The 14,891-nt window shown below is 36.4% G+C and overlaps 1 protein-coding gene across 1 annotated transcript in view; it reads left to right on the forward strand.

Annotated features, from left to right (window-relative positions):
- Positions 1–514: 514 nt before the first annotated feature.
- LOC128991868 (exocyst complex component 1) overlaps positions 515–14,891 on the forward strand; it is a 51,443-nt gene continuing 37,066 nt past the window's right edge. Inside the window, exons 1-9 of the mRNA XM_054415110.1 lie at positions 515–773; positions 1,821–2,014; positions 2,300–2,389; positions 3,082–3,177; positions 5,198–5,312; positions 6,070–6,230; positions 13,578–13,655; positions 13,980–14,129; positions 14,757–14,861. Coding sequence (XP_054271085.1) covers positions 1,853–2,014; positions 2,300–2,389; positions 3,082–3,177; positions 5,198–5,312; positions 6,070–6,230; positions 13,578–13,655; positions 13,980–14,129; positions 14,757–14,861 — 957 coding nt within the window. The 5' untranslated portion in view covers positions 515–773; positions 1,821–1,852. The remainder of the gene's footprint in view (positions 774–1,820; positions 2,015–2,299; positions 2,390–3,081; positions 3,178–5,197; positions 5,313–6,069; positions 6,231–13,577; positions 13,656–13,979; positions 14,130–14,756; positions 14,862–14,891) is intronic.

Raw genomic sequence — 14,891 nt, forward strand, 5'->3', positions numbered from 1 at the left:
AACTTTTTGTCCAAGATTTTTTATTATCAGCAAGTTTGGTTGGTTTGGTTCGGTTTTTACAGTTTAATTTTATTATTAAGTCATTATAAAATTTTAATTGAGCAAATTCTAGTTTTATTTAATAAACAGAATTATTTTTCCGATTACTAAACTTTTGTTATAATATTTCTTTATCAGCAAGTTTGGTTAGTTCGGTTAGGTTATGATAGTTTAATTTTATATTTAAAAAATAATAAAATTGAATTTGAGACATTTATAATTTTATTTTATGAACAGAACTATTTTTGCGATTAGTAAACCTTCATTGCCAAAGTGCTCTCTTCTACAGCGCTGTTCACGGAGGAATTTTGAACTAAATGCCTCATTCGTACCTCCCCTAAGTCAGACCCCTGTTTCTGTACTGTATTTGTTTGCTGTTTGCTTGCTTTTGCCTTTTGCTTACAACTGATGTTTTGAAGTGTCAGTTCTGTAATCTGTTCTGCCTCCACCTAGGGCCTAGTTGTCAAAAAAATAGTCAACTCAAAACAAAACCTTCTACTTGGCTAAGGATAACTAATTGGTTATTTAGTTTGTGTTGTGTTTTATATAAGTTTTCAACTAGCATTGAATCAATATAATTTTGATTTCTTAAAGATGTTGAAGGAGTTTTATGATAATCTTGACAATGTACATATTCTGATTCTGCTAGGGTAATTTATTTAAACCCTAATTCGACTATATTCTAGGGCTTCCTTGATAAAAACAACCAAAATCCTGGGCTTATTTTGGCTCCTGTAAGTAAGATGGCAGTTAATTTGCACAAATTAATTAGTCTTAAAGATTTATTAGGCCTTAGGCCTATCCAGTAAGCGATTAGTATGCAGGTCTATGCCTACGCCTAGTAAGACTATAATTAGCCTAGGGTACACTTCCATATCTGTTGGCACAAACAACCGAATGAAAATATCGATCGATATATCGATTGTTCGATATATCGTTTGGTTAGTTAGGTAAGGTTAAACTAACCAAACAATATAAGTACCTATCGAATTAAACAATCGAATAATCAATATTACTCATTCGGTTGTGTGTGCCAACAGATATGGAAGTGTACCCTTAGCCTAGTATAATTTCCAAACTATACAGGCCTAGGCCTACTTCATACTTGATGTCTTCATCTTTGACCGACATTATCGGATAGATTGTGTCAATTTAATTAGGCTACTGTACTATAACCTAATACTATAGCCTAAACAAGTGTTTCTACCTCTAGGCTAATTTTTGGAGAAGTTAACAAATTTTTAACTTCTTAGCCTTTGTTTCAAGAACTTTTAAGTTTAGTCAACAGCCTAGGCATCGGCTCCCTAACCTGGAGACAGCAGCACCATAGGTCGAGGGTTTGAAAACCGTCTCGGTCAGGTACAACTCCCAAGGAGTGAATCTGTAGGCCTATGTGGTAACATAGAACTGGTTGGATAGGTTTACGAAAAGTAAAGTAAATGGTACCTGGCTTAGGTGGAAATTGATTGGATGGGTGGATTCTTTTTTCTTGATTCCTGTAAGTTAGTATAGGCTATTTCTTTTTCTAAATATGAATAGGGAAGTCTGTGCCATGATTTGTACTGTACCATAGCCTAATTAATTTAGTATTGTACTAATGGAAGCTTGCTGTTGGTTAAATAGAGATTAGGCTAGTTGGACACATTTGGTTATCATAGAACGTCTTGTGAGGAAAATAGGTGTAGGTCCGTACAAATAGCTTTCAAGAATGTCATTATCTTATTCCAAATCAACGATTTTCCCAAATAACTTATTAAATAAGATTTTCTCTGTTTTTTCAGCACTGGTGTAACTGAACATTTAAGTTAAACCAATGGCAGCCATCCGACATGCGTTACAGCATGAGGTGTTTCAGCCCTGTGATGAAAGGCTGTTGGCATTCGTACATGTCAGCAAAGCTTTCAAAAAGAAGAAAACTAGTTTCTTATGTGTGTCAGTGACAAAGGAAACTCCACTTGTGGTCAATGTTTATCAGGTGATTTATACTTACCTTTTACCACATAGCCTAAGATAGCTTCTTTATCAATATTTGTATATTATTGTTATGGGCTTATATTAGGCGCCATAAGTGAAGTCAGCTAGGCAGTTGCTAACAATATATATAGACAAGGGGAAACAGGCAAGGTTCCAGTGATTTTATAACATAATCTGTCAACTAAATAAAGAATACAAGAGCTTATGAAGAATACAAGAGCTTCCACCAAAGCCTAAAAAAATTCATATTTAGAATAAACTTAATGTAAGTTTTTTATGATTTCAGGTAAAGAAGACAGACAAAAATGTAATGAAGAAGAAGCGGTCTTGGGGTTTAAACAGTCTCGCCCTTGTGGATGGCAAGACAGCCTCTCCAGTAAGGTTTATTTTTATTTTCAACGGATAATATAACTTAGGTTACAATTTTTATAGGTACTAGGATGCTGGCATACGGGATGCTAGAAGGTGTCGTGCTAAGAGAAAGTTTTGTGTAGTCCCCTTCTTAGCTGTCCCGCTGTCCGTCATGTTAAAAGCCTGTATTTTACATTGTTTGATGATCTTTGCAATAAGTGGGACACAAGATTTTTTAATTATTTAGAATGTCAACAATTCACATTCTATCACAAAACACACTACCGGTAGATCTAAAGTTATAATAGACACAGTACAGTAATCACTCGAGACAACATGATGTGAAGACACCAGGGAAGCACACTAGACAGCACATTACGTGGTCAAACTGTTTGCATGTCGCAAGAGAGCATTGAGGATGCTAGAAGCTTGCCTCACATTTGCGCCGCATTTGAATAAATGCCCCACAACCGATTCTGTCCGTCCCAGATTGACATGTTTAACACTTTTGGGGACAAAAATTAATAATTGTTGCCAACAAAAGTATTAGGGCCCAAGCATTTTGTTGTCAACTCCAATGTTAACAAGGCTTAAAATAAGTGCTACAAACTTTCTGACTTCTTTTGGAAAACACAGTTTCTGTTGTTAACACTGAAAAAGGCCTACAGTATCCAAATATTGATTGTAGACCATGACATTTAAATTGTATGTTTCCAGGACACGCATGAGTTTGATCTGCACTTTGACAAAGTTTACAAATGGTACGCCATGAGTTTACAAGAAAGACAATGCTTCCTCGTTGTTTTGTGGAAGGTAATGGATCCAAAATATTTGAATCTTGTTAGTACAAAAGTAAAAGAGTCCTTTAAAAGTAGGGTTATTCGTAGCTTTTGACTAGTCCAAAATTTTTTTTTTAAGAGGTTGGCAGCCCCTTTTAACCCACATAGACTAACTACCCGTGCGTGGAACGTATCCAGCAAAGCAAGGGGTGAGCTGGTACAGTACAAAGGTGTGTGAACTAACTGATAAAATGTTTGCGGCAGTGACTAGGATCCGAACCAAAGATAAATTGCTGCCTTCGGCCCGAAGTCTGTCACGCTACCAACTGAGCCACCGACTCAACAAATAGATAGACATTGAACAAATAGATTTTTAACAAAGACTTGGTCTCTAAGATTAATATTTATTTATATCGTTATACATTTTTTTTACTTTTTTCACTTCTAAACTTTAACTGCTAACCCCATTTTGGGTAAACTTAACTTAAAGTTTTTTTAACCTAATGCGCCCAAGAAATAGGTACGGTACCGGTATTATAGTTATGAAGGAATGAAGGATGAGAACAATTGTTTACTAAAATATGATAATAGATGATATCATTTTCACAAATTTCTTAAAATAATATAAAAACATCGTTAATCATGTGAGTGAAATACAGTTGTCTTAAAAATATTTCAGTTAAATCCTCAAACTTTCTTAGTACACGAAGGATAATCTGAACATGGAATAATTGGTAGCCATCAAAATCCTTTCTGCTGCAAGTGCAAATAAAGCATTTTAAAAATTTCACTGCACTGTATAATGTTTTACAATTTGTATTATGTACCGTAATAAATAAGATTATGATAAAATATTCACAGTCAGTGGTTAGTTCCCCCTTTGTAATTCAAAAGTTGTCGATTCAAGAACCAAGAATCAAGAAGGAACTTTATTGTCATTGACCTTTTACAAGGAATAGACATAGTCAAAACTAAAACTATAAAAAATATAAGAAATACAGCAGTGGGTTCTAAATTAAAAATCAATGTCAACATTAGAAAGTAAATATTCTGTTATACAATAATAATATGGATTTTTGATGAGCCACTCAAACATTTTTGACTTAAACCTATTAAAAGAGAACCAGTTTTGCTGCCAGACCTAATTTATTAAAAAACTGTATGCAATTTATTTTATGGCAGTTATGTGTTTTGGCCAATCTATGGGCAGGGATTTCTATATTGGATTCTATTGCGAGAAAAGAGTTAAAAGCAAATTTTTATGATTTTAAAATGGAACCAGCTCTCCTTAATCATTGGGCACGTAATAATTGGAGAGTTTTCAGCTGAGGGAGGAGCCTGTTTACCACGTGACTTCGTAGAATCCAATGAGAACAGTGCAGTGTTGCCAAATCTACCATCTGATTTGAAAATATTGTTTAGCATATTTTTATTAGTGTCGAAAAGTAGAGAACGGGTGATGTTGCAACATCGTGCTAGTTCAGTCTTGGTATTGGCTGCCGCAAATTGCAGACTCTCGTGGACCGCACTTTAGATAAAGAACTAACTGCTTTAAGTCTGTAAGCTATAATTTTATACATTCACTCTCACCCTTCAATATTTTTGTTCATGCATAGAGAAAAATATGTGTGTCAGCACATCTATAATCTAATGTGATAAATATAATATCAACTATTGTCGGGACCACGTAAGTTTGCAGTTGAGGGAGGAGCTTATTTACCATATGGTTTTGAATGAACCAATGAGAACCGTGCAATGTTACCAATGTTATTATTACAAATCTAATAATACCAAATCTGAAAATATTGCTTAGTATATTTTAATTAGTGTTGTCAACGGGCGATGTGGCAACGTCGCACTAGCCTTGTCTTGTGATTGGCTGCCACCAACTACAAACTTACGTGATCCCGACAATAGATAAATATGTTTGTTTTTTTTATTATGATAAATTCAATCAAATCTAGTTTAAATCAAACATGTGGTTTACAATAGTGTTATGTGTTTGATGTTTTGTTTCTGTACTGTAATGTAACCAACATTTCCTTTTTTTCAAGCAATGTTTAAACTACTCGTTGAAGGAGAGACCGGAGTTTAGAAATTTACCTAAAGAATGGATCAGTGGAGAACTGAGTCCAAACCAAGTAACAACCCAAACTACTACGTTGGGAGGTTAGTATTTTATTAACGGAAACAATCTATCATATGTGTTTTCAAGGTGCTATGCCTACTTACTCAATTAAGTAGTTTCTCAATATTCATGCACTATATGGACCTCCAAACTCAAGGTAAACTTACCTTCTGTATTGTTTCTTTTCTTCTTGTTGTGAAGTAACCTTGCAATTTTGAGAGACATCACAGAATAATAAATACTTCTGAACATTCAAGCATTATGTCTGACACACACAAATGACTCAGAACAACACGACTCCAATGACATCATCAAATGGAATCATCAATGTTGTACAGTCATTAAAATAAGTAATCAGAAATTTTAACCCATTATTCAAGTTATGTTTTATAATTAGTGTTTATCATTTTTGAGTGGCTTACTTTACAATTCTATATTCTTTATTGTGCATTTGTCAAGAATTACAGTGTCATGTCATGACTTTTCATTTCAGTATAATATTTCAGATGTGCTAATAATTCTCTGTTATCAATTCTTGTAAAATTTCAACTTAATAGTACTTGTATATTATATATACCGGTACTTGTATATCTGATAGTTGTTAATATTATCATTTACATTTATCTTCAAAAAAGTTGTGCTTTTTGAAGCACCATCTACCTCCAAGCACTGCCTAAAAAAGTATAACTATCGTAAATAAACTTTCTTATTTCATGTGTTTTTGATTCATCCTGAATGTTGTCAAACCTAACTTAACTACAATCATGATTCATTTTTATCTTTTCCTTGATTTGATAGGAGTGGAGGAAGGGATAGAAGGGGAGGGAGAGGACTACCAAGCTCTCACTGAGAAGGAGACGATGGACCTTGAACAGCTGATGACCTCTTGTGAAACAGCTGTTAGCAACGCCGAGGCCTTCATGGACACACTGGCCAGGGATCTTTCTATACTGGACGGGGTATGTCATTAGTATACACAGTTAGAGGCAGTGTTGGGGAAGCTACTTTTAAAATGTAGCTAGAAACAACTACTGCTATATTTCCAAAAAATCAACAGCTACAGTTCCAAAAAAGTAGCTAGTTACAGCTACAGCTACAATGAAACATAGCTATAGCTACAATTTTAGCTACTATTTCAAAGATTTTACTTTTATTCCACGCACATTAGGTAAAAGTAAAATTAATTGCAACTACATAAACCTAACATTACAACAACACAACTGTAATATATTTATATAAGTAATATAACAGGTTTTACTATTTAATAATTTACAAGGCTATGTTGGCAATATCTAAATATGTACGTTGAACTGTAACCGTTTGTATTTCCCACTACCAGTTAATAATATTTGAATAAACGAATGCTATTGGACGATCGGGTCACGCCACTTCCCCAACCCATGAGTCCATGTTAACCGACACCTCTACACCTCAGTTATAGCCAGCTTCCATCCTGAGTAACTCCGGCCCGTTCGGTCGTTAGCAGTTTTACAGTGTTAAACCGTAGTGCTTATTAACTTCCCGATTTCCGTAGTGTAAGACGTCAGGGTGACGTAGTGACTTAGTAACAGTGTATAAAGTATAGCACCGTGTCAACGAAGGTACGTCAGGGTGATGACACGTCAGTGGCGACGAGGACAATTGGAGCAGTTTTTAACGTTCGGGAGTGAAGCGTCGGTCTACGTCCGGTACTGTACGCGTGGTGTAAATGGCTTGTTTTAGCGCCATAAAAAGATTTTCGTTAGTTTGTGTGGGGAAGGAATGAACATAGAGAAGCTATTTAGTGAAGGATTTAAGTTCGGACATAAAATGGCGGGAATTATAGGAAGCGTCGGGGAGTTCGACCAACACGAGGAAACGTGGGACTCGTATATTGAACGTTTCGAGCTATTTTTAAGTTGTAATGAGGTCAGTGAAACGAAAAAGGTTAGTACGTTACTCACAGTAGTTGGTGTAAAGACGTTTAAACTTTTGCGAGATTTGTGTACACCGGACAAACCGTCTAGTAAATCGTACGCTGAATTAGTGAAATTAATTAAAGACCATTTGTACCCGACCCCATCTTTCATTGCGGAACGATATAGATTCAGCTTGAGAAATCAGTTAGAAAACGAGAGTGTTTCACAGTATATCGCGCAATTAAAGCATTTGTCGACACATTGCGAATTTGGCGCGAATTTAAATGACTATCTACGAGATCGCCTGGTTAGCGGCATTAGAAGTGATTCAATGAAGCAGAGACTTTTATCGGAATCAAATTTAACATTCGAGAAGGCAGTGCAGATGACGTCACAGTTCGAGATGGCGGAGAAGAGCGCAGCGTCACTTTCGGCGGGAAGCAGCGATGGTCACAGCGGGAGGATCCAACGCATGGCGGCGGCATCAGCTTCAGCTTCACCACGCCCATCAGGTCAGCAACCCCGCCCACGAGGTTCAGCGCATCACAACACCGGAAGAGGTAGACAACAGCAACAGCCAACATCGTCTGCAGCGGCGTCGGCGTCAACGTCAAATAATAGAGTGCAGTGGCAGTGTTTTTGTTGTGGTGACTTCGGTCACATCGGCAGGAATTGCCGTTTTAAGGGTTCAACATGTCACAAGTGCGGTAAGAAAAATCATTTAGCAAAAGTATGTCGATCTCAGCAAAACAGTAAGTCAGTTTCAGTTCCGTAGTAATAAGAGTGATTTTAGATATAATAGAAATAAGCAGCATAACTATGTAGATGAGGTATCTGATGATGTAAGCGTAAATGATGATATTGAGGAGAGTATAGGTAATCTGTTTGAAATTAGTGAAGGGTCCAGTAAAATAACTAAGGTAGATCCTTTCAAAACAGAGGTTATTCTTGAGAACAAATCAGTAACTTTTGAAGTGGACACGGGTGCTTCGGTAACTGTAGTAAGCGAGGCTTATTACAAAGATAATTTGAGTGCTTTGAAATTGTTTCCTACTGATATAAGGTTAAGCTCGTACACTAATGTGCCAATTTACCCTGTGGGTAAGCTAGAGGTAAATGTTCAGTTCAGAGATAAAAGCAGGACCTTAGACTTGTACGTAATTAAGGACGGAGCTCATCCCCTTATGGGACGAGACTGGATAAAGGAGTTAGGAGTAGAAATTTCTTTCAAAAATATTGAGGAATTATTTGTTGCTAAAACTGAATCAAAGAGTAAACATGAAGGTTTAGTTAAGGAGCTAGTAAATGAGTTTCCGGAAGTTTTCTCAGATCGATTGGGACAGTGCAATTGTAAGCCCGCAAGGCTGGTTGTAAAAGAAAATGCCATTCCCAAATATCATCGACCTAGATCACTACCCTACACCCTTAAGGCTAAGGTAGAAAAAGAACTAGAACGTTTGGTGGAGTCCGATATTTTAGTCCCAGTTTGCAGTTCAGAGTATGGATCGCCTATTGTGCCAGTTCCTAAAAAGGATGGTAGCATTAGGATTTGTGGGGACTTTAGGCATGTTAACGCACAATTAGAAATTGATAGGTACCCCATTCCTAGGGTCGAAGATTTGTTTACAGAACTACAAAAAGGGGAATTTTTCAGTAAGATCGATCTAAGTCAAGCCTATATGCAGTTAAGATTAGATGAGTCATCACAAAAGCTGTGTACAATCAGTACACACAAGGGGTTGTTTGCGTACAAAAGATTGCCTTATGGCATAGCATCAGCAGTAGGTATCTTTCAAAGAGTCATCGAACAAGCTTTGCAAGGGTTGCAAGGTGTGAAATGTTTTTTGGACGATATAATTGTATCAGGACCTAATGACGAAGTACATTTAAGTAGACTAAGGGAAGTTTGTTCACGCCTCAAGGCTGTAGGTTTCACAGTGAAACAAGATAAGTGTAAATTTTTTGCATCAAAGTTGGAGTTTTTGGGGTTTACTATTGACAAACATGGGCTTCACACCTCGCAAGCCAAGATAAAAGCGATTGTCGATGCCCCTGTACCGAGAAATGTGACAGAAGTAAAATCATTTGTGGGTCTAGTCAACTATTACTCTAAGTTTGTCCCCAATATTGCGGGTGTTTTAAGACCTTTGTATGACCTTCTGAAGAAAGATGTAGAATTTTGTTTTGATAACGAGTGTATGAAATCGTTTAAGAAAGTTAAAGAGCTATTGTGTACGGCTCCTGTGCTAGCACACTATGACCCCCAAGCACCAGTAATACTAACAGTAGATGCTAGTAACTATGGTCTAGGTTGTATTCTTAGTATAATAGACAAAGATGGTACTGAAAAACCAGTAAGTTTTGCATCACGTACATTGAACCAAGCAGAGCAAAACTATTCACAAATTGATAAGGAGGCATTAGCTGTAGTTTATGGTGTTAAGAAATTCCACCAGTATTTGTACGGGAAGCATTTTACCCTTAAGAGTGACCACAAACCCCTTATTAGTATTTTTGGACCTAAGAAAGGCTTGCCTGTGTTCACAGCCAGTAGATTACAGAGATACGCCCTGTTCCTGTCAGGGTATGATTTTGACATAAAATATGTTAGGTCAGACAACAATAGCGCCGATGCGTTGTCTAGGTTACCGCTTAAAGTGTCCCCAGTAGACGAGGAACCCGAATTGTTGTGGTTAGGTACTTATTTACACTTTGTTAAAGAGAGCTCAGTACCAGTGACATGTGATCAAATTAGAGTAGAAACACAAAAAGACCCGTTATTACGGAGAGTGTTAGGCTATGTCATGTTTGGGTGGCCAAATTTTGTCCCTAAAGAGGAATTTGAATTGTTCCCATTTTATCAGAGGAGGGAGGAACTAGCTGTCGAGCAATGTGTTTTGATGTGGGGGTACAAGGTAATTGTTCCTAGAAGTTTGAGAAGTTATGTTTTGAATGAACTTCATGCGTCTCATCTGGGCATAACTAAAATGAAGTCTGTTGCGCGTTCTTATTTTTGGTATCCAAGTCTAGACAAAGACATAGAGAACCTTGCTAACAGCTGTTCGTCCTGTCTTCTTGAAAGACCAAATCCTAGTAAAGCCGAATTGCATCATTGGCATTACCCGAGTAGACCATGGGCTAGGTTACATGTAGATCACTTAGGCCCATTCAAAGGAAAGTTGTATCTGATAGTAGTTGACGCACATTCAAAGTGGCTGGAAGTTTTTGAAACTAGTTCGACTTCAGCCAATCACACTATAAATCACCTTCGTGATTTGTTTGCACGGTTTGGTTTGCCAGAGTCAATCCATAGTGACAACGGTCCTCCATTCAGTTCAATGGAGTTTGCCTCATTCTTGAAACATAACGGTATCAAGCACACAACGTCGGCTCCGTACCATGCTCAAAGTAACGGACAGGCCGAGAACTCTGTTAAGTATGCTAAGTCAAAGTTAAAATGTGCATTTAGGGAAAATGTAAATACTTCTGTAGCCTTAAGTAGAATCCTTTTTGACTATCGCAATTCTGTGCACATGACCACTAATGAGACACCTGCTATGTTAATGTTTAACAGACCTTTGAGAACCCGATTAGACCTACTCAGACCTAATTTGTCTGAGACTGTACATAGACAACAACAAGCTCAAAAGATGTATGCTAGGGGTAGTAAGACTCGATATCTGTTTGAAAACCAAAATGTATTGATTAGAGATTATAGATCTAAGGATAAGTGGATTGAAGGATGTGTGGTTAGGCAGATAAGTCCAACTATGTATATAGTTAAGCTAAGTTCAGGTGTTACGTGGAAAAGACACATTGATCAGCTGATAGCTATCGACAGTGGCCCAGTGTTGACATCAGGTGCAGACAACAGGCCCGCGGCAACTACAGTCATCGCGCGCCCAGCTGTTCAGAGTACACCAGCTGAGCGTGACGTCAGTCCTATGACGCGCGAGCTTCCGGGACATAGTACGCGCTCGTCCCTCTCTCCCACCACTCCGCGGCGCTCTATGGTTCCACAAACAGCTGATCGCAATTCACCACCAGCTGTACACCGTACACCTGTACAACACCGTCCACTACACCACAGAGACGTTATCCCATGAGAGCTAGGAAACCAGTCGAGAGAATAGATTTATAATTAGTTTGTTTTGTTGTCATATAACGGTTGTTGTGTTTGTGTGTTGTTAGGTTGTTTTATTTATGTATTTGTTTGTCAGCATTTATATTCTATCTGTTTACTGATACTGAAATTGAAAATAATGATTGGTCACATTTTATGGTCAGATTTAAAGGGGAGGAATGTAATATATTTATATAAGTAATATAACAGGTTTTACTATTTAATAATTTACAAGGCTATGTTGGCAATATCTAAATATGTACGTTGAACTGTAACCGTTTGTATTTCCCACTACCAGTTAATAATATTTGAATAAACGAATGCTATTGGACGATCGGGTCACGCCACTTCCCCAACCCATGAGTCCATGTTAACCGACACCTCTACACCTCAGTTATAGCCAGCTTCCATCCTGAGTAACTCCGGCCCGTTCGGTCGTTAGCAGTTTTACAGTGTTAAACCGTAGTGCTTATTAACTTCCCGATTTCCGTAGTGTAAGACGTCAGGGTGACGTAGTGACTCAGTAACAGTGTATAAAGTATAGCACCGTGTCAACGAAGGTACGTCAGGGTGACGACACTTCAACAACAACCAAAATAAGTTAGTTGGGTGTTTCATCATATTTGTTACTTATTTTTAAATATTGCATTATTTTTATTTTTAAGCATTTTATATATAAGACATACATATATGTAAATTTCATTAAGTTCAAAGGACATACAACCAAAATATATTTTAAAAGCTCATTTAATTTTTTAATGTACATTTATTTATAGATGTCTTATATCAACTATTAAAAACAATAAAACTGTAAAAAGATTATTTAAAAATACTTTTTTGTGTTACAGAGCCTAGCCTACTGAAATTGGAGTTTATTGCCTTTCTTTATTTTTAATGTTAAAAACGACATTGCTATAACTTTTAACGATAGTGATAAGTTACTTATTCTATGAATAACACTTATCAATGTCAAGAAATCGTCCTTTATTGTCATTATGCACAAGGCAAATTGTGCTTCAACAAACGTTGGTGCAGAAAACAGTAGGCCTATCCTGAAATCGGCTCATTAATTTAAACATGTTGAAAATTTTAAAGTAAAAATAACATGTATCTAGGCCTACTTGGCTATGTAACAAGTTGGCTATAGTAGGCTTGTTCTTACAGGGACTAAACAGATAAGCTACATTCCTATTAATTGAACTTGGTAGTCATTAATCCAATAGCATAGCCTAGGAATAGTCCTTGACAAGAGCTGCTAGCAGGAGCAAACTATGCTATTTTTTCAATGTAAGTTTCATGTTATATGGAGATTTTTTTGTTAGGTACAATTATTATGTAATCTAGGCATATCTTAAATCTCATCAGGTAAATTCCTCTTTGTTAATTTAGTAAACCTTTGAAAAATCTTCGTAATCCAACCAAGGAAGGGCTTTTGTGTGATGATGAACCTCAATCAACAGCTGAAGCAAAGGTTGATAGACCAGCTTTCTCATTACTTTAAGGTTTAGGGATGGTTTCCGTTAAATAAAACACAAGTTGAAACTATCAATTAATAAAAAAATTCAATTAAGTGTAAAAATTAATTGTTAAATTATGATTGTACCGTACTCTTTCATAAAATTTCCATTGTAATAAATTCCTATTGATACAGTTTAAACGTTGTATGCATCTAGCGATTTTATTTATCTGACAGTAATCATAGAGTAGCAAATGAAGGAAATGAGAGCCATAAATGTGGATAACACTCAGATAAAGGCCTCCATGTCCACGCAATGCTGTAATAGATAATGAAACAGCTGCGACCAACTGTATGAAGCCAAAAAAGTAGGCCTAATTTTCTTGAAAATCTCAGTTTGAAAGAGATTGTTTCACGTAAGGTTGTGATAAAAATCACTATCTCAATCAATGAATGTAGCAAGAAAAGTAGCTAAAATTCCGCTACAACTATAGAACTACTTTAAAAATGTAGCTAGCTACAGCTAACGCTAAAAAATCTTAAAAGTTGCGTAGTTACAGCTGATATTACTTCCCAACACTGGTTAGAGGCATATCAGTCAAAGGATGATGTAAGCTTGTACCGTAGAGGCATGTTTAGCTGCTATCTTGAATTGACCGGCTAGAACCCTCTTAGGAAACTAAATAACTTTTTTTATGTCTGTAACTATTTAAAAGTGTTTACTTGCTGATTATTTTATTCCTAGCTCCGTGGAGCTTTTTTAGATTATAAAATAATCAGAGTATGACAAGAAAATATGTTTAGTTAAATACTTTTTCTCATGTTTCAGGAAAATGTCCATAGTGTCTTAGCATCGGAGAAGCAAGTTTCTCAATTAATGAATCAACTAGAGGTAGCCATATCTGAGGTGAATTGCTTGGAACAGTTTTGTTTTGTAGTCAAGTACCATTACGGTAGTAGCTTTGGAAAGAAAATTAGAACCTAATAAAAAACGATTATTAAAATATAAATATATGTGTAAAATGATCAGTGCATTGTTCAAAACCTCCCCAATCCTTCGAACAGTTTTCAGAAGCTGGCTTGTTTTAGCCTGTCTTGATCAGGAGTCAAAGATATCTCCTTATTTTACAATACCTAAGCATTTATTAATTTCCCACCTAAAAACTATATTTCAAAGTGTATCAGTGTCTGTAGTGATTTAATGATAAGTGGTATCTTAATTGTTTTTTAGGTAGAAAAAGTGGAATCTCAGCTGAATGGTTATGACAACATCCTATGCCACATTCGTAACACAATGGACAAAATGGAGGAGAAAAACATGTTGATTGAAGTTGCCAACCGAAACAACCAGAAATTGTTGTTTGAACTAGAGAAAGTTATCGTAAGTCTTTGATGTTAAATAACAATTTATATTTCTGAATTAGGCCTAGTTTGTTTTTGACTCTTGAAAACATTTTTTGGATAGTAATAGTCAATCACCCATTTAAAATGTATTGGCAATAATCATTATTATGTCATTAGGTATTACACATAATTATATGTAGCTTTTAGTTTAAGCTAAGATGGTCACACAATCAATAATACATTTTACAGACATCATTGGTTGCTACCATTTTAAATCAGTAAGGATTATTGGTGTCCACTTCAATAAGTCAACCTAATTGGTTAATTAAAAATGATTAAAAATACGGTTTAGAGCAAGAACAAGCCCGCTGACACCATGTATTATTTGCTAAAAGTGCTCTTTCCAATTCCTTCCCGTTGGTATACAAGCAATCTTTTAAAGTCTTGACAGTTGATTTCCATTCAATTTTTAAATCTGTAAGTTAACTAAAGCTACAGACTTCCACACTTAAAAACACCGCCAAAGCTTAGTCAGTTGAGTTGTAGCTGGCCTCAAAGATGGATTGCTTTGTCAGTGAGTATTTTCACTTGTTCAAAGACACGTCTGTAACTAAAGCTGCTAGACTTGCAAGGGAATATGACTCTACTGAAGTGTTGTTTGTAGTCACAACTGGAGCTGCCCAAGAAATACCAGGACGCCTTGATAGATGCTGATCTAACTACTAAAGAGGGACTAAGAGATGCTATAGCAGCTGGGAAAGCACTGCAGGTAAGTTGTCAAAATCATACACCAATTCAT

This window comes from Macrosteles quadrilineatus, unplaced genomic scaffold, assembly GCF_028750875.1.
Source record: "Macrosteles quadrilineatus isolate MER2022 unplaced genomic scaffold, UCM_ALF_1.0 Scaffold_4__1_contigs__length_99947679, whole genome shotgun sequence".
Taxonomy (NCBI): domain Eukaryota; kingdom Metazoa; phylum Arthropoda; class Insecta; order Hemiptera; family Cicadellidae; genus Macrosteles; species Macrosteles quadrilineatus.